This window comes from Eschrichtius robustus, chromosome 1 (assembly GCF_028021215.1).
Source record: "Eschrichtius robustus isolate mEscRob2 chromosome 1, mEscRob2.pri, whole genome shotgun sequence".
Classification (NCBI taxonomy): domain Eukaryota; kingdom Metazoa; phylum Chordata; class Mammalia; order Artiodactyla; family Eschrichtiidae; genus Eschrichtius; species Eschrichtius robustus.
The window spans coordinates 117703271-117723251 of NC_090824.1; the positions used below are offsets into that span (position 1 = coordinate 117703271).

At 37.1% G+C, this 19981-nt stretch overlaps 1 protein-coding gene across 1 annotated transcript in view; it reads right to left on the minus strand.

Moving 5' to 3' along the window:
• Positions 1-19981, minus strand: part of NEDD4 (NEDD4 E3 ubiquitin protein ligase) — a 145970-nt gene that overhangs the window by 91209 nt on the left and 34780 nt on the right. The window contains exon 5 of the mRNA XM_068551981.1: positions 11298-11351. Within this exon, the coding sequence (XP_068408082.1) occupies positions 11298-11351 (54 nt within the window). The remainder of the gene's footprint in view (positions 1-11297; positions 11352-19981) is intronic.

The window sequence follows — 19981 nt, forward strand, 5'->3', positions numbered from 1 at the left end:
GTCTTTAAATGATGCCATTTATATTTTGACTATTAAAACTCTGCCAAGAAATAGCCTAAGCAAACATTCCATTAAAAATATATGCAGATTAGACAGAAAAACTATCCCCCAATATAGTTTGAGCACACAAGATATTTTATTCCACTGTCTCTGCAATTCATTCAGTTAAGAGAGTGTTGTGGTAGGTAAAGAAGTCTAAAAAGGATTTAACACATCAAATAAACATATCTCAATGCCAATTCTGTTCTGAAAAACTCTAAGAGCTCTTTGCTGCCCCCTACTGGTGCACTGAAACAATTCATTTAGTTGTTCGATATCTGTGAAGAAGTATAAACCATGCTGCATATTTCTTGATATAAACAAAGTACATACTTGTTTACATTTTTGAGTACTAGGACTGCCCTAGAGGTGGAATTACTTACCCACTGCTGATAGAGCTCCTGCAGGAGAGAACAGTAGACTGTTTGTCCTTTCAGATGTTGTTATTTTGTATATGTATTTTTCTGCTTTGTATTTGTTTAACCTTTATTTTCAGTTTACTAGGTAACAGAAGTTTAATATTTTAATTTCTCCCCTAAATGTCATAGACCAAGGTTGGTATTCTATTTGAAAGAAACAAATTTGTTTTTAAATAATACTCTAGGGTATATTTAAACCCCTTACCTGAATTTTACAGCTGGAACTCCAGTAATAAATACATACTGGCTCATTCATAGGAAAGTAAAAAGTAAAATAGTTCAGTTGTTTACACCACATGGTACTACACCCAAGTTGTATTTTTCTAAGTTTTTTTTTCTAAGTAAAAGCAAATATGTAAAACATATACCTGCATTTTGTTTAAAAAAGAAAACTTAAGATAGATCTGTTCTCAATCACAATTTTCTAAACAGTGTTTTTAATCAATTAAGAGGACAAAATAGAAATATGGAATTTACTAAATTGTATTTCTGACTAGAATGAGATAGTACTATGTTTTAGAATGGGTACAATTATAAACTTAGTAATAAAATTATTATGCTATTTTGGTTTTGTATAATCTATTTTATGATTTTATAGACTTCAGTACATATTCCCTTATAATCTTGTTTCTTTAAGAAGCAAGAGTCCTAATCTTTTCACTATACCTTCAAATAACTACAACAGCTTTCCTTCTTGAATTAAGTTAGGAATCTGATGACTCAAAAAATGGATCACTTCCAATAAGCTGATCAGTGAGATTAAACTGCTCATGCCTGTGGCCTAAAACTTCCAGTTAATACGCAAATCTCCTTTGGTTGTTTTTTGTTTTTTTAATTTTTAAATTTAATTTTATTTACTTTTTATACAGCAGGTTCTTATTAGTCATCAATTTTATACACATCAGTGTATACATGTCAATCCCAATCGCCCAATTCATCACACCCCCACCGCTTTCCCCCCTTGGTGTCCATACATTTGTTTTCTACATCTGTGTCTCAATTTCTGCCATGCAAACTGGTTCACCTGTACCCTTTTTCTAGGTTCCACATACATGCGTTAATATACGATATTTGTTTTTCTCTTTTTGACTTACTTCACTCTGTATGACAGTCTCTAGATCCATCCACGTCTCAACAAATGACTCAATTTCGTTCCTTTTTATGGCTGAGTAATATTCCATTGTATATATGTACCACAACTTCTTTTTTTTTTTTTTTTTTTTGTGAAGTCTTTTCCTTTATTTGTAATTTTTTTTTTTTTAAAACATCTTTATTGAAGTATAATTGCCTTACAATGGTGTGTTAGCTTCTGCTTTATAACAAAGTGAATCAGTTATACATATACAATATGTTCCCATTTCTCTTCCCTCTTGCATCTCCCTCCCTCCCACCCTCCCCATCCCACTCCTCTAGGTGGTCACAAAGCACCGAGCTGATCTCCCTGTGCTATGCGGCTGCTTCCCACTAGTTATCCATTTTACATTTGGTAGTGTATATATGTCCATGACACTCTCTTACCCTGTCACATCTCACCCCACCCCCTCCCCATATCCTCAAGTCCATTCTCTAGTAGGTCTGTGTCTTTATTCCCGTCTTGCCACTAGGTTCTTCATGGCCTTTTTTTTTTTTTTTTTCCCCTTAGATTCCGTATATATGTGTTAGCATACTGTATTTGTTTTTCTCTTTCTGACTTACTTCACTCTGTATGACAGACTCCAACTCCATCCACCTCATTACAAATACCTCCATTTCATTTCTTTTTATGGCTGAGTAATATTCCATTGTATATATGTGCCACATCTTCTTTATCCATTCATCTGTCGATGGACATTTAGGTTGCTTCCATGTCCTGGCTATTGTAAATAGAGCTGCAATGAACATTTTGGTACATGACTCTTTTTGACCTATGCTTTTCTCAGGGTATATGCCCAGTATTGGGATTGCTGGGTCGTATGGTAGTTCTATTTGTAGTTTTTTCAGGAACCTCCATACTGTTCTCCATAGTGGCTGTATCAATTTACATTCCCACCAACAGTGCAAGAGTGTTCCCTTTCCTCCACACCCTCTCCAGCATTTATTGTTTCTAGATTTTTTGATGATGGCCATTCTGACCGGTGTGAGATGATATCTCATTGTAGTTTTGATTTGCATTTCTCTAATGATTAATGATGTTGAGCATTCTTTCATGTGTCTGTAGGCCATCTGTATGTCTTCTTTGGAGAAATATCTATTTAGGTCTTCTGTCCATTTTTGGATTGGGTTGTTTGTTTTTTTAATATTGAGCTGCATAAGCTGTTTCTATATTTTGGAGATTAATCCTTTGTCCGTTGATTCATTTGCAAATATTTTCTCCCATTCTGAGAGTTGTCTTTTCGTCTTGTTTATGGTTTCCTTTGCTGTGCAAAAGCTTTTAAGTTTCATTAGGTCCCATTTGTTTATTTTTGTTTTTATTTCCTTTACTCTAGGAGGTGGATCAAAAAAAGATCTTGCTGTGATTTATGTCAAAGAGTGTTCTTCCTATGTTTTCCTCTAAGAGTTTTATAGTGTCCAGTCTTACATTTAGGTCTCTAATCCATTTTGAGTTTATTTTTGTGTATGGTGTTAGGGATTGTTCTAATTTCATTCTTTTACATGTAGCTGTCCAGTTTTCCCAGCACCACTTGTTGAAGAGACTGTCTTTTCTCCATTGTATATCCTTGCCTCCTCTGTCATAGATTAGTTGACCATAGGTGCATGGGTTTACCTCTGGGCTTTCTATCTTGTTCCATTGATCTCTATTTCTGGTTTTGTGCCAGTACCATATTGTCTTGATTACTGTAGCTTTGTAGTAAAGTCTGAAGTCAGGGAGTCTGATTCCTCCGCTCCGTTTTTTTCCCTCAAGACTGCTTTGGCTATTTGTGGTCTTTTGTGTCTCCATACAAATTTTAAGGTTTTTTGTTCTAGTTCCCTAAAAAATGCTATTGGTAATTTGATAGGGATTGCATTGAATCCGTAGATTGCTTTGGGTAGTATAGTCATTTTCACAATATTGATTCTTCCAATCCAAGAACATGGTATATCTCGCCATCTGTTTGTATCATCTTTAATTTCTTTCATCAGTGTCTTATAGTTTTCTGCATACAGGTCTTTGGTCTCCCTAGGAAGGTTTATTCCTAGGTATTTCATTCTTTTGTTGCAGTGGTAAATGGGAGTGTTTCCTTAATTTCTCTTTCAGATTTTTCATCATTAGTGTATAGGAATGCAAGAGATTTCTGTGCATTAATTTTGTATCCTGCTACTTTACCAAATTCATTGATTAGCTCTAGTAGTTTTCTGGTGGCATCCTTAGGATTCTCTATGTATAGTATCATGTCACCTGCAAACAGTGACAGTTTTACTTCTTCTTTCCCAATTTGTATTCCTTTTATTTCTTTTTCTTCTCTGATTGCTGTGGCTAGGACTTCCAAAACTATGTTGAATAATAGCAGACAGAGTGGACATCCTTGTCTTGTTCCTGATCTTAGAGGAAATGCTTTCAGGTTTTCACCATTGAGAATGATGTTTGCTGTGGGTTTGTCATATATGGCCTTTATTATGTTGAGGTAGGTTCCCTCTATGCCCACTTTCTGGAGAGTTTTTATCATAAATCGGTGTTGAATTTTGTTGAAAGCTTTTTCTGCATCTATTGAGATGATCATATGGTTTTTATTCTTCAATTTGTTAATATGGTGTATCACACTGATTGATTTGCATATATTGAAGAATCCTTGCACCCCTGGGATAAATTCCACTTGATCATGGTGTATGATCCTTTTAATGTGTTGTTGGATTCTGTTTGCTAGTATTTTGTTGAGCATTTTTGCATCTATATTCATCAGTGATATTGGTGTGTAATTTTCTTTTTTTGTAGTATCTTTGTCTGGTTTTGGTATCAGGGTGATGGTGACCTCATAGAATGAGTTTGGGAGTGTTCCTTCCTCCACAATATTTTGGAAGAGTTTGAGAAGGATGGGTGTTAGCTCTTCTCTAAATGTTTGAAAGAATTCACTTGTGAAGCCATCTGGTCCTGGACTTTTGTTTGTTGGAAGATTTTTAATCACAGTTCCAATTTCATTACTTGTGATTGGTCTGTTCATATTTTCTATTTCTTCTTCATTCAGTCTTGGAAGGTTATACCTTTCTAGGAATTTGTCCATTTCTTCCAGGTTGTCCATTTTATTGGCATAGAGTTGGTTGTAGTAGTCTCTTAGGATGCTTTGTATTTCTGCGGTGTCTGTTGTAACTTCTCCTCTTTCATTTCGAATATTATTGACTTGAGTCCTCTCTCTCTTTTTCTTGATGAGTCTGGCTAATGGTTTATCAATTTTGTTTATCTTCTTAACGAACCAGCTTTTAGTTTTATTGATCTTTGCTATTGGTTTCTTTGTTTCTATTTCATTTATTTCTGCTCTGATCTTTATGATTTCTTTCCTTCTGCTAACTTTGGGTTTTGTTTGTTCTTCTTTCTCTAGTTCCTTTAGGTGTAAGGTTAGATTGTTTATTTGAGATTTTTCTTGTTCCTTTAGGTAGGCTTGTATAGTTATAAACTTCCCTCTTAGAACTGCTTTTGCTGCATCCCATAGGTTTTGGCTTGTTGTATTTTGATTGTCATTTGTCTCTAGGTTTTTTTTGATTTCCTCTTTGATTTCTTCAGTGATCTCTTGGTTATTTAGTAATGTAGTGTTTAGCCTCCATGTGTTTGTGTTTTTTACGTTTTTTCCCCTGTAATTCATTTCTAATCTCCTAGCGTTGTGGCCAGAAAAGATGCTTGATATGATTTCAATTTTCTTAAATTTACTGAGGTTTGATTTGTGACCCAAGATGTGATCTATCCTGGAGAATGTTCCATGCGCACTTGAGAAGAAAGTGTAATTTGCTGTTTTTGGATGGAATGTCCTATAAATATCAATGAAATCTATCTGGTCTATTGTGTCATTTAAAGCTTCTGTTTCTTTATTAATTTTCTGTTTGGATGACCTGTCCATTGGTGTAAGTGAGGTGTTAAAGTCCCCCACTATTATTTTGTTACTGTTGATTTCCTCTTTTACAGCTGTTAGCAGTTGCCTTATGTATTGAGGTGCTCCTATGTTGGGTGCATATATATTTATAATTGTTATATCTTCTTCTTGGATTGATCCCTTCATCATTATGTAGTGTCCTTCCTTGTCTCTTGTAACATTCTTTATTTTAAAGTCTATTTTATCTGATATGAGTATTGCTACTCCAGCTTTCTTTTGGTTTCCATTTGCATGGAATATCTTTTTCCATCCCCTCACTTTCAGTCTGAATGTGTCCCTAGGTCTGAAGTGGGTCTCTTGTAGACAGCATATAGATGGGTCTTGTTTTTGTATCCATTCAGCAAGCCTGTGTCTTTTGGTTGGAGCATTTAATCCATTCACATTTAAGGTCACTATCGATAGGTATGTTCCTGTTACCATTTTCTTAACTGTTTTGGGTTTGTTTTTGTAGGTCCTTTTCTTCTCCTGTGTTTCGCACTTAGAGAAGTTCCTTTAGCATTTTTTGTAGAGCTGGTTTGGTGGTGCTGAATTTTCTTAGCTTTTGCTTGTCTGTAAAGCTTTTGATTTCTCCACTGAATCTGAATGAGATCCTTTCTGGGTAGAGTAAACTTGGTTGTAGGTTCTTCCCTTTCATCACTTTAAGTATATCATGCCACTCCCTTCTGGCTTGTAGAGTTTCTGCTGAGAAATCAGCTGTTAACCCTATGGGAGTTCCCTTGTATGTTATTTGTCATTTTTCCCTTGCTGCATCAATAATTTTTCTTTGTCTTTAATTTTTGCCAATTTGATTACTATGTGTCTCAGTGTGTTTCTCCTTGGGTTTATCCTGTATGGGACTCGCTGCACTTCCTGGACTTGGGTGGCTATTTCCTTTCCCACGTTAGGGAAGTTTTCGACTATAATCTCTGCAAATATTTTCTCGGGTCCTTTCTCTCTCTCTTCTCCTTCTGGGACCCCTATAATGCGAATGTTGTTGTGTTTAATGTTGTCCCAGAGGTCTCTTAGGCTGTCTTCATTTCTTTTCATTCTTTTTTCTTTATTCTGTTCTGCAGCAGTGAATTCCACCATTCTGTCTTCCAGGTCACTTATCCGTTCTTCTGCCTCAGTTATTCTGCTATTGATTCCTTCTGGTGTAGTTTTCATTTCAGTTATTGTATTATTCATCTCTGTTTGTTTGTTCTTTAATTCTTCTAGGTCTTTGTTAAACATTTCTTGCATCTTCTCGATCTTTGCCTCCATTCTTTTTCCGAGGTCCTGGATCATCTTCACTATCATTATTTTGAATTCTTTTTCTGGAAGGTTGTCTATCTCCCCTTCATTTAGTTGTTTTTTGGGGTTTTATCTTGTTCCTTCATCTGGTATATAGCCCTCTGCCTTTTTTATCTTGTCTATCTCTCTGTGAATGTGATTTTTGTTCCACAGGCTGCAGGATTGTAGTTTTTCTTGCTTCTGTGTCTGCCCTCTCCTCCTTTGGTTGTTAATATAAAATGAACCAGATAAATGTTTTCTCTTAGGTAAGCTTCACTGTAAGCATCAGTTTCATGTCCCCTAACTAGATTCTAAGCTTCCAGAGTGTGAGGACTGCAACTAAACATTTCTTCTGATCCTCTTGAGCTCATACTGGGCACAATGCAAGCATTAAGTAACACCAGGGAGGAGGTTGGATGGATCTAGCTACTACTTCTAAGGAAATATCAAAAAGTAGTCCAGCTGGATAGGAAGGAAGGATGCTTGAAACATTTGCAAAGAGGGCTTCAGCTAAGGAAAAGTAAGAAAATCAAATGCACCTCCTAGCACTCCAGTCTGAGTTTAAATTCTAGGAAGGCTGAACAGTTTGCATTACTGGCTCTGGTCTGGGACTGCATAGGATCTGTACCACTATTAGAGCAGTTATGTGTACAACCTGGAGAACCTGGGGTAGAATGAAGCCCTTCAACCAAACAGATGCCAAGAGAGTAGCATCAACCCTAACCTCAAGGGGAGAAGAGCTGGAGAGTGGTGGCAGGCCTCACTTGGAAGGAGTCTATGCAAATCCTATGGAATTTCACATTCTAGAATGAAACAGATAATATCCTAGGATTAGACTGAAGCTCAGGACCCCACATTCTGAGATATTTGGTTATTGATTATCTACACAGAAAATAATGTGATTACCTACATGTTATGGACAGGCTCTGGAATAATACTAATAGTTGACTAGAACTTTGAAGGCCAATATCCACTGTGATGGTTAATTGCATGTGTTGACTTGGCTAAGCTATTTTGCCCAGCTGATGGGTCAAACACTGAACTAGATGTTGCTATGAAGCTATTTTTAAGATGTGATTAGCATTTAAATCTGTAGATTTTGAGTAAAGCAGAATGCCCTCCATAATGTGGTGGCTCTCATCCAATCAGTTAAAGGCCTTAAGAGCAAAGACAGGTTTCTGGAAGCAGCAATTCTGCCTCAAGACTATAACACAGAAACCCTGCCTTAGTTTCCAGCTTGCTGCCCAGCACTGCAGATTTCCGATGCATTAACTCTTACCTGAATCTGCAACCTGCCAGCACCATCTCACAGATTTCAGACTTGCCAGCTTCCACTATCATGTAAAGCTATTCCTTAAAGTAAATCAATCCCCCCCACCTCATTATCTCTCACTCTCTCATTGTGTGTGTGTGTGTGTTTGTGTGTGTGTGTGTGTGTGTGTGTGTCCTATTGGTTCTGTTTCTCTGGAAAACCCTGACTAATACAACCACTGAACTTGAGAAGCACAGCATCTCCGCCTGGAATATGGAAGATAGGCGTCTCCTAAAGCTTCAGAGGCTGTATGCGTGCAGACATAGCTCTTGGGTAGTGACACGGAAGCACTAACTTTTGCACTGGTGGGTAGAATTCATTTAAAGGCACATCATTCTCAAATGTCCCATCACCATCAACATCACCACCACCACAACCATCACCAAACTATGACAGTTTTAACCCCCAGCTTCTTAAAACTGGCTGAAAAAATATCACTTATATTGCAAATATCTTCCAGATGACTAGAAATTCTCTTTCCTTAAAAGTGTACCTGTGCTCTTCGCTGTACATTTCCAAAGAGAATCTGCTAGGAAAAGGATGCACTTCTAATTTAGTTGTGAATGCTACAGGAGAAGGATAAAATGACATTTACAGTGCATAGGCCAATTTACTGCTACACAATCAAGCCTGTTATTCCATCAATGGCTACAGTTTCTATGACATCTCAGGTGATCTGTACACTTCAATTACCTGCTAGGACTAACAGCAAATCAGAGCATTAGAATGATAAGCACCACCCTGTTCTAATTATTTCTTGTTCCCTTTTGCTAGTAAAGTGAGCTTCTTAAGAAAAACTACATTTCTAATGCATAGCAGAGTATCTAACACAGTAGATGCCCGAAATGGCATACTGTAGTTAACACACAAAATGTGATACCAGAGAGCCACAAACGCATGATTCCATGAACGTTAAATAACACTTTGTATTAATGATGAAAAATTTTCTGAGTGCTTTGATAACTACTCTCTCACTTTATTTTCATAATATATTTATCAGATAGGTAAGGCAAATACTGTTATTCCAATTTTTTAAACATGAGAAAATATTTTCAGAAGGATTAAATAATCTGTCTAGGGTTGCAAGCTAATGTACCAAATCACAAGCCAGACTACAAGGACTTCTGACTCCTTGGTATGGGGATCTATAATATCCTGTTAAGTGCATTATTTTCTTTTTGCTTTTAGAAATATTCCATTGTTAATATCAGAAGCAATGCTTTTTTTCTTTCGATATATCGTGACACCCTGTAGAGTACTCTATACATGGTAAATGGTCAAGGAGTGTTAATGCACCAATCAGAGCATGATAAATATCAGTTTTGGCAATGAAGAGTCACACCATACTAAGATTATCAGCAAAAAAGACCAGATAACTATAAGCAGGGTGGAAAGCATAAACATGTCCTCCTTGTGGACAATATGCAAATAACTCAAATAAAATAGTTCACCAGTTATGTACCCAAGAATCAGGAAGAAATTCATATCAGTGTCACTAACAACAGGAAAAATAACACATGACCCGGCAATTCAACCCCAAAATTAGAACCTTAGAGATACACTCATACGCGTATATCAGGAAACATAGCAAGAATGTTTATCAACTGGTTATAGCAAAAACCTGGAAACAACACTAATATCTATAAAGGAGGATAAATACATAAATTATGGTATTACAGCATTTGCAGATGAAGGGAAAACTATGCATCTGTAAAATGTCTTATTACAGATCGACCTTACAAATATAACATTAAGCAAAAAGCATGTCACAGAGGAAAGTATTCAGAGTGCTACTATTCTAATAAAATAAAAAATATGAAAAAGGAAACTACTATGCTTTTAGGGATACATACATACATGATAAAAATTTTTAAATAAGAAAGATAAACACAATATTCAGGACAGTGGCTACTACTTGCAGGGGAAGAAAAGGGGATGCTATTGGGGAGGAGTATGAGGGGTTTTGAAGATTTTGGTAATATTCTAGTTCTTAAGTTGAGTAATAAGTGTACAGATATTTATCTTATTATTTAAAATAAAGATTTATATTAAATATATTTTTTGTATGTCTATTTCATGATTAAAAAAACACCAGTACTAAATTTCACCTGGTCCTATCTAGAAGGAAAACAGATCTGTAGCGACAGAGGGAAAAAACAGAAGACATTCCCTATTCTGTTAAAAAAAAAAAAAAAGGCAAAAATACAAACAGAAAACGAAAAGCTCCATGACTAACCAAATCTGATAAGCAAATCATCAACATCTGTCACTCAGCCTTACAAAATTAGGTTGCCAGTTAGTGCTGAAGTCTCCCTTGGCTGCAAAAAAGTACCTTTGCCTGTTATGATACTAACTAATGATTTCATCTGCAATATCTTCAGTTACTAGTATAGTTATCACTTCTTGACCGAAAAAACAAAGTGTTATATAGTCCAACACTAAAAATAGATTCTTTAAAAAATCCAGTTTCTATGTTAGCTACAAAATGAATAAAACTGTTTAATTTCTTTTTTGGTGCTTCTGTTTGGTAACTGATAAGCTTTGAATATATAACACTGTTCTTACACCTTCATATTCAAGTCTTACAGGTTTAAAATGTAAATGTAAGATGCTAAAAAGAAGGTTTGAAATAAAGTTCCAAAGAGACAAATTAGGAAAAGGATAGGATTTCAAGACTGTCTTTAGGAAATCAGGAATCAGAACTATCCTTTTATAAAAATAAAATCAGGTTATATTTGCTTTTTGTCCCTCTAAGGGCTGGCAAACCTTCAGAGGACTTTACTTCATCGGTGTAGAGAGGATAGCTTTCCTTTGTAGAATGGTGGGGATAAGGGAGAGGATGGGATGTCATAACTGGATACAGGTAACCCCAAGAAATCCACTGGAGTGAGGAGGGGAAGGCTCTGAGCCTGGGACTACCAACCAGGGTACAAGGATGAGTGTTTGGGAAGGCCAGACAAAGAGGCTGCCTTTCCTGCATCTCCTGCCATGTCAGGCCTTGAGGAAGACCATGAATCTGCTGAGAACTGACAATCACAAGAGGTGCCTGGGAGAACAGAAGGGTAGAGAGTAGCACCAGAAAAGAGGGAAAAAAATAATTCTCTCTCTCCACCATTTTGCCCAGAGTCTCCATAACCACCCCAAAAGCATCCCTCACCTCACAGATACCCAGCCCACTTTTCCTTGTTGCTCTACTGAAATATACCCTTGCTTCACATTTTATACTCGTACAATAGAACTCACCAATCGATTTTCATCAAACACTTCAAAAAGAAGCCGGTGCTGCTGAGGGTGAACCTAAGTAAGGAAAAAACAACCTTTCTTTAAAAACAAGTGAACATCGGAACTATATTCAATATCTTGTAATAACCTATAATGGAAAAGAATCTGAAAAATTATGTGTGTGTGTGTGTGTGTGTGTGTGTACTTTGCTGTACACCAAAAACTAACATAACATTGTAAATCAACTATACTTTTAATTTAAAAAAAGTGAACATCAACCCACAAACACTGAGAAATAAATGCTTGAAAATGTTACCATTTCCTAATTCCTGTTACTTACAATATATTTTAAATTACACAAGATACTTAATATATACAAAGCTCAGACCAGTCACAAGTCACCCATTTTCTAGTAATTTTTCCATAATGACAAAGTGGATTTGGTTGCTTATTTTTCCATTTTTTCTAAAATAGAATAAAAGAAAGTAAGATAAAATTTCTTTTTTTTTTTTGGCCACATGGTTTATGGGATTTTAGTTCCCCGACCAGGGATCGAACCCACACCCTCCACGGTGAGAGCCTGGAGTCCTAACCACTAGACCTCCAAGAAATTCCTGAAAGTGAGATAAAATTTCAAAAAATTACATATTTACAAGCACTTAAAAATACAGATTAGATTTTAACTTATTATCAATTTTATGTACTCACTTTTAATTTATCAGGTTAGAAATACCCAAAGTGGATGTTGATTTTATCGAGACTAGTGTTCTGAATCCTTTTAGTACTGAGTTGATAAAACCAATCTTGTTTATACTATCTAAAGTACATAAGCAGTCAAAAAGTATACACTGAGTTTTCACTTACTGTTTATATCTTATAGCACGAGTAAAATTAACATGCGGTAATTTATTTTTCAAAGCCAATGCTTTCATTTTTGCTGAAATGTTTCAATATCAAGTTAATATCTACTAAATATCAAACACAAAGAAAATCTTTAATAATTTGTTATACCAGAGGTTAAGATGATGTATGAAACATTCTCACACTTAAGTTGATATTTTCTCTATGATAAATATATTACATTAAACACTGAGATATTTTAAAACTTTGGTTTACATGCCAAAAGTATCGACAGCCTTCAGAAAAAAGTCCTATATGTGTGACAAAGATATAGAGATATCTAACCCAATGTCCACTCTCCCTTATGTTCTTCTGAGAACATAATCCTAATTTTACCTGCAACAAGTGCCCGGGGTCATCACACTGCACAACTCTTGGGGAGAGGGGCATTAATTTTTTTTAATTGAAGTATAACATAAATTCAGTAAAGTATAAAGTTTACTAACCTTAAATGTAAAGCTTGATGACTTTTCATACATGTTTACTGTGTCATCATCACCCAGATCAAAATATGGAACACTCCATTCTATTTTATGTATTGTTTTCTATGTGAACAGTGCCCTCTGGACTTGTTCAACACTGAGACTCTCAATAAGACTCTCTAAAAAAAGTTCCCTTGCACCCGGGGGTGACCAAAGAGGCCAACCTAGCAGCAGTCACTGGGTGGGACTTCTGGAAGAGCTCTTTATTTATTTATTTCTTTATTTAAAGATTGACTATGCTTTTCTTTTTTAATTAATTAATTAATTAATTAATTAATTTTGGCTGCGTTGGGTCTTTATTGCTGCGTGCAGGCTTTCTCTAATTGCAGCGAGCAGGGGCTACTCTTCGTTGCGGTGCGCGGGCTTCTCATTGCGGTGGCTTCTCTTGTTGCAGAGCACAGGCTCTAGGTGCATGGGCTTCAGTAGTTGTGGCACATGGGCTCAGTAGTTGTGGCTCGTGGACTCTAGAGCACAGGCTCAGAAATTGTGGTGCACAGGCTTAGTTGTTCTGTGGCATGTGGGATCTTCCCGGACCATGGCTCAAACCCATGTCCCCTGCATTGGCAGGCGGATTCTTAACCACTGCACCACCAGGGAAGTTCCTGGGAGAGCTTTTTAAATGGGGCTGACTCAGCTGGGAGAGATGTCGCTTTTGCCCTTTGTACTTCTTTTTCCTGTGTGGAACTTGGTTAGGACAGCTGGCACCCCTACAGTCATATTGTAACCAGGGGGCAACTATGAGGACGGAAGCCCCAATTAAGGGCCAGATATGCCACGGGGATAGAAAAAACAGTGTTAAGACAATAATCTTTTCTAGGAGGATATAGAGGAAATTTTGGGGAGGAGATGATGCTTGAGCTAAGACTTGAAAGATGGGAAGAATCTGAATAAGAAAATATAGATAATATTCACAGCAAGGAGATCGCAGGAGGAAAGGCATGGGGGCAGAATGAGCATGCTGTAAGGAGATCAACTGATAAGAACATTTTTGTGTTAGAAAGTGGTAAGACAAATTTGGTTAGTCAGGGTAGAGCCAGACTGAGGGCACTGATATCCAGAAAAGGAATTAAGACTTGATTGGTATGGAAGAAAATTAAGCTTTTAAATGAAAAACTGATACGATGTAGATCATATGTAAATATTATTTTGTCAGTGATACACAAAATAAATTGGACTAGAGAGAGACCCTAGAGTCCACAGAGACTGTGGCTCTAGTAACTCAGGTATGAAGTGATGAGAGCTTTGCCTGTGATGGTCCCAGTGAGACTTGGGAGGGAGACAAGAACATGAAAAATATTTTGAGGGAAAAAATAAAAAGTCTCAATGTCTAACAGAATACCTGGCAGACAATGTAGATGTTCAATGAATACTGCTAAGAAAATAGATATATGTGACTTGAATAGGCCTCTGCTGTCCTGGTTCAGACTATAATTAATAGCTTCCTAACAGGATGCTCTACCTCAACTATCTTACCTTTTAAATCTACCTTTTCTATTACAACTGGAGTGACCTACCTAAAAGATAGCTTAGGCCATCTTTACTGCCCTCCTCAAAAGCTGTTCCCAGTGGCCTAAAGAATAATATTCAAATGCCTGAGCATGGAACGGTGCTTCCTGATCTGAGTCCAATTTGCCTTTCCAGCCTTGTGTCCTGTAACTGTCCCCTGCCAACCCAAATACACATACACCCTATGCTCTAATCACACTAGAAACAATCTAATCACTGCTTACTGCACTTTCTGATCCGTACTTCTGTACATGCTAAGGTCTCTCCATGTGCAACACCTTCTCAGCTTGACACGTCCAAAATCTACCCCTTGTTCAAGCCTCAGCTCAAACGTCAACTCCGCCCTGAAGTCTTACCTCCCGTCACTCCCCCTCCTCCGTTTCCAGTTATTAAAAAACTGACTACAGTCTTCCATTTATGAAGTTAATAATATGTAATAGCTCTCTACTGAATTATAAAAACACCATAAAAGACTTGGTTACTTGTTTTTTGAGGGGTATTATATCAAAGGCACACACTAAGTGCAAGAATACAATTTAAAATATGTGGTGAGAATTCTAATGCAAAATGGCAGCCTGAACACAAATATTAATCCTCTCCCTCTTGAGATCCTATTTTCATAATAGCAAAGGAGTTTGTAAAAGGTATTAAAGCATCACAGCAAAGATCATATGCACATGCAAGGGCCACCAGCAGGCAAGCAACTTCCATACCTCCCTAGTAGGGAGATGAAGTGGGGATGAAAGCAGGCTTCTGAAGAAACTGAAAACTATTAAAAGAACAGAATGTTGAAGCAAAGAGGTCAATGGCCCAAATGAGAGAATATTCCTATGGCACCTAAACCTCTGGTAAACACACTCACACACAGACACACACACATTAAAGAGTTTCTCTTTGTATCTGATTTCAGGTAGAGGTTCAACAATAATGCATAATGTCAAATATGGCCTTTAATATGTTGAGGTAAGTTCCCTCTATGCCTACTTTCTACTGGGGTTTTTTTTTTATCATAAATGGTGTTGAATTTTGTTGAAAGCTTTTTCTGCATCTACTGAGATGATCATATGGTTTTTATTCTTCAATTTGTTAATATGGTGTATCACATTGATTGATTTGCATACATTGAAGAATCCTTGCATTCCTGGGATAAACCCCACTTGATCATGGTGTATGATCCTTTAATGTGCTGTTGAATTCTGTTTGCTAGTATTTTGTTGAGGATTTTTGCATCTATGTTCATCAGTGATATTGGCCTGTAGTTTTTTTGTGACATCTTTGTCTGGTTTTGGTATCAGGGTGATGGTGGTCTCATAGAATGAGTTTGGGAGTGTTCCTCCTCCTGCTATATTTTGGAAGAGTTTGAGAAGGATAGGTGTTAGCTCTTCTCTAAATGTTTGATAGAATTCGCCTGGGAAGCCATCTGGTCCTGGGCTTTTGTTTGTTGGAAGATTTTAAGTCACAGTTTCAATTTCAGTGCTTCTGATTGGTGTGTGTATATTTTCTATTTCTTCCTGGTTCAGTCTCAGAAGGTTGTGCTTTTCTACGAATTTGTCCATTTCTTCCAGGTTGTTCATTTTATTGGCATACAGTTGCTCATAGTAATCTCTCATGATCCTCTGTATTTCTGCAGTGTCAGTTGTTACTTCTCCCTTTCATTTCTAATTCTATTGATTTGAGTCTTTTCCCTTTTTTTCTTGACGAGTCTGGCTAATGGTTTATCAATTTCATTTATCTTGTCTAAGAACCAACTTTTAGTTTTATAGATCTTTGCTATCATTTCCTTTGTTTCTTTTTCATTTATTTCTGATCTGATCTTTATGATTTCTTTCCTTCTGCTAACATTGGGGTTTTTTGGTCCTTCTTTTTCTAATTGCTTTAGGTGTAAGTTTAGGTTGTTTATGTGAGATTTTTCTTGTTTCTTGAGGTAGTATTGTATTGCTATAATCTTCCCTCTTAGAACTGCTTTTGCTGCATCCCAGAGGTTTTGGGTTGTCATGTTTTCACTGTCATTTGTTTCTAGGTATTTTCTGATTTCCTCTTTGATTTCTTCAGTGATCTCTTGGTTATTTAGTAGTGTATTGTTTAGCCCCCATGTGTTTGTATTTTTTACAGTTTTTTTCCTGTAATTGATATCTAGTCTTATAGCGTTGTGGTTGGAAAAGAAACTTGATCCGATTTCAATTTTCTTAAATTTACCAAGGCTTGATTTGTGACCCAAGATATGATCTATCGTGGAGAATGTTCCATGAGCACTTGAGAAGAAAGTGTATTCTGTTGTTTTTGGATGGAGTGTCCTACAAATATCAATTAAGTCTATCTTGTTTAATGTATCATTTAAAGCTTGTGTTCCCTTATTTATTTTCATTTTGGATCATCTGTCCATTGGTGAAAGTGGGGTGTTAAAGTTCCCTACTATGATTGTGTTACTGTCAATTTCCCCTTCTAGGGTTTTTAGCATTTGCCTTATGTATTGAGGTGCTCCTATGTTGGATGCATAAATATTTACAATTGTTGTATCTTCTTCTTGGATTGATCCCTTGATCATTATGTAGTGTCCTTCTTTGTCTCTTGTAATAGTCTTTATTTTAAAGTCTATTTTGTCTGATATGAGAATTGCTACTCCAGCCTTCTTTTGATTTCCATTTCCATGGAATATCTTTTTCCATGACCTCACTTTCAATCTCACTTTTCAGTCCCTAGGTCTGAAGTGAGTCTCCTGTAGACAGCATATATATGGGTCTTGTTTTTGTATCCATTCAGCCAGTCTATGTCTTTTGGTTGGAGCATTTAATCCATTTACATTTAAGGTAATTATTGATAAGTATGTTCTTATTACTGTTTTCTTAATTGTTTTGGGTTTGTTTTTGGAGGTCTTTCCCTTCTCTTGTGTTTCTTGCCTAGAGAAGTTCCTTTAGCATTTGCTGTAAAGCTGATTTGGTGGTGCTGAATTCTCTTAGCTTTTGCTTGTCTCTAAAGGTTTTAATTTCTCCATCAAATCTAAATGAGACCCTTGTTGGGTAGAGTAATCTTGGTTGTAGGTTTTTCCCTTTCATCACTTTAAATATGTCCTGCCACTCCCTTCTGGCTTGCAGAATTTCTGCAGAAAGATCAGCTGTTAACCTTATGGGGATTCCCTTGTATGTTATTTGTTGCTTTTCCCTTGCTGCTTTTAATAATTTTTCTTTGTATTTAATTTTTGGTAGTTTGATTAATATGTGTCTTGGCATGTTTCTCCTTGGATTTATCCTGTATGGGACTCTCTGTGCTTCCTGTACTTGATTGACTATTTCCTTTTCCATATTTGGGAAGTTTTCAACTATAATCTCATCAAATATTTTCTCAGTCCCTTTCTTTTTCTCTTCTTGTTCTGGGATCCCATACTTCAAATGTTGGTGTGTTTAATGTTGTCCCAGAGGTCTCTGAGACTGTCTTCAATTCTTTTTATTCTTTTTTCTTTATTCTACCCTGCTGCAGTTATTTCCACTATTTTATCTTCCAGGTCACTTATCCGTTCTTCTGCCTCAGTTATTCTGCTATTGATTCCTTCTAGAGAATTTTTAATTTCATTTATTGTGTTGTTCATCATTGTTTATTTGCTCTTTAGTTCTTCTAGGTCCTTGTTAAACGTTTCTTGTATTTTCTCCATTCTATTTCCAAGATTTTGGATCATCTTTACTATCATTACTCTGAATTTTTTTTCAGGTAAACTGCCTACTTCCTCTTCATTTGTTTGGTCTGGTGGGTTGTTACCTTGCTCCTTCATCTGCTGTGTATTTCTCTGTCTTCTCATTTTGCTTAACTTACTGTGTTTGGGTTCTCCTTTTCATAGGATGCAGGTTTGTAGTTCCCGTTGTTTTTCGTGCCCGCCCCCAGCGGGTAAGGTTGATTCAGTGGGTTGTGTAGGCTTCCTGGTGGAGGGGAGTAGTGCCTGTGTTCTGGTGAATGAGGTTGGATCTTCTCTTTCTGGTGTGTAGGACCACAGCCGGTGGTGTGTTTTGGGGTGTCTGTGAACTTATTATGATTTTAGGCAGCCTCTCTGGTAATGGGTGGGGTTGTGTTCCTGTCTTGCTCGTTGTTTGGCATGGGGTGTCCAGCACTGGAGCTTGCTGGTCGTTGAGTGGAGCTGGGTCTTAGCGTTGAGATGGAGATCTCTGGGAGAGCTCTCGTTGATTGATATTATGTGGGGCCAGGAGGTCTCTGGTGGTCCAGTGTCCTGAAGTCGGCCCTCCCACCTCAGTGGCTCAGGCCTGACACCCGGCTGGAGCAACAAGACCCTGTCAGTCTCACAGCTCATCACAACTCCACAGCCGAGGGCAAGGGGTTTCTCTCAGCTCCAGGTTGCAGTGCTGCAGGGAAGTGTTCAGATTGGCTTGCCTCCCACAGACGTCCAGAGCAGTCTGGACAAAGCCACAGAGCATCTCATGTCTCACTCTCTGATCCTCCTTGCTCTATCGATTTTGGAGCTGTTGCCCCCGTTTTAATCATGAGGCTTTAGAGCTCTGTAGCAGACGCTATTAGAGCTCAGCCTGTCATCCCATGGATCCCTACAGCATTTTTGTGCGCACCTGCTCCCCGAGCACGTGCTCTCTCAACAGCAGCACCTGCATCTCCTTCAACCATCAGTTTTAATATATAAAATATAAATAACTAAAAATGTAACATGTAATTGTTGAATGTTTAGGCTTTTCATATATAGAAGCAATAGATGATTAGCAGAGATCACAGATGTATAAACAGAAAAACTGTCCCCAAAGAAAAGAGATACTTAAGAAACACCTTTAAAAACTGTAACGTATATCCTTAGAAAAATTTGGGAAAGTCTTGCATCCATACAGCTAAAATAGGGCACTATAAAAAGAGGCGAGGAGTGGTGTTGCAACTAAAAATAACTGTTGAATTCAAATATAAGCAATTTTAGATAAATTTGCAGAAATCTCCCAAAATGTAGAGCAAAAAGCTAAGCTGAAGGAAAATATGAGAGAAAATAAAAAGAGGATTTTCTGAACAGATTCAGTGAAAGAATTAAGCCCTAATGCCCTAAAACAGAGGTTAAGTAAGTTACAGCTTATGGACCAAAGCCAGTCAGGCACTTGCTTGCTTTTTTTTTTTTAACAGCCCATAAGATAATAATTTTTTTTACATTTTAGAATGGTTACCTTTTAAATGGCTACATGAGTACCTACACAGTAGCCTCAATTTTTGTCTCCTGCCTGTGTGACACCTAGAATATTTACTACCTGGCCCGTTATGAAAAAGTTTGCTGACTCCTGTCCTAAGACATTTACTGTATGTTATCTATTGATTTATCTCATATATCTAGGATGGTACTCAGTAAGACCATCCTTGGAATATGTGAGGAAACTATCACTCAAATCATTTTCTGTGTTCTGTGGTTCACATGAGGAATTCTGACTGAGAAAGATAAGAATCAGTCTAGGTAACCCTGCACCCAACTAGCTGGAATCCCCAAACGATAATACAAACAGAGGGAAGGAAATTATTAAAGAAATTATTCACACGAAAATTTTCAGAGCTGAAGGGAAACAGTACTCTTTAAATTGAAATGCTTATCAAAGGCCCAATACAATGACACTGTACACACAAGGTATAGTACTGTGAAATTTTAAAACACCAGGGTAAAGATAAATCATCACATTTTTCACAGCGAGAGAAGGATCACCCCCAAAGGAACAAGAAGCAGCCTTTTCAATAGCGATATCATGCTCAATGTTGATAAAGCACTGTCTTCAAGTTTCTGAGGAAAAATGATTTTCAACCTAGACTCCTATGAGGGGCCAAACTACTGGCCAAATATAA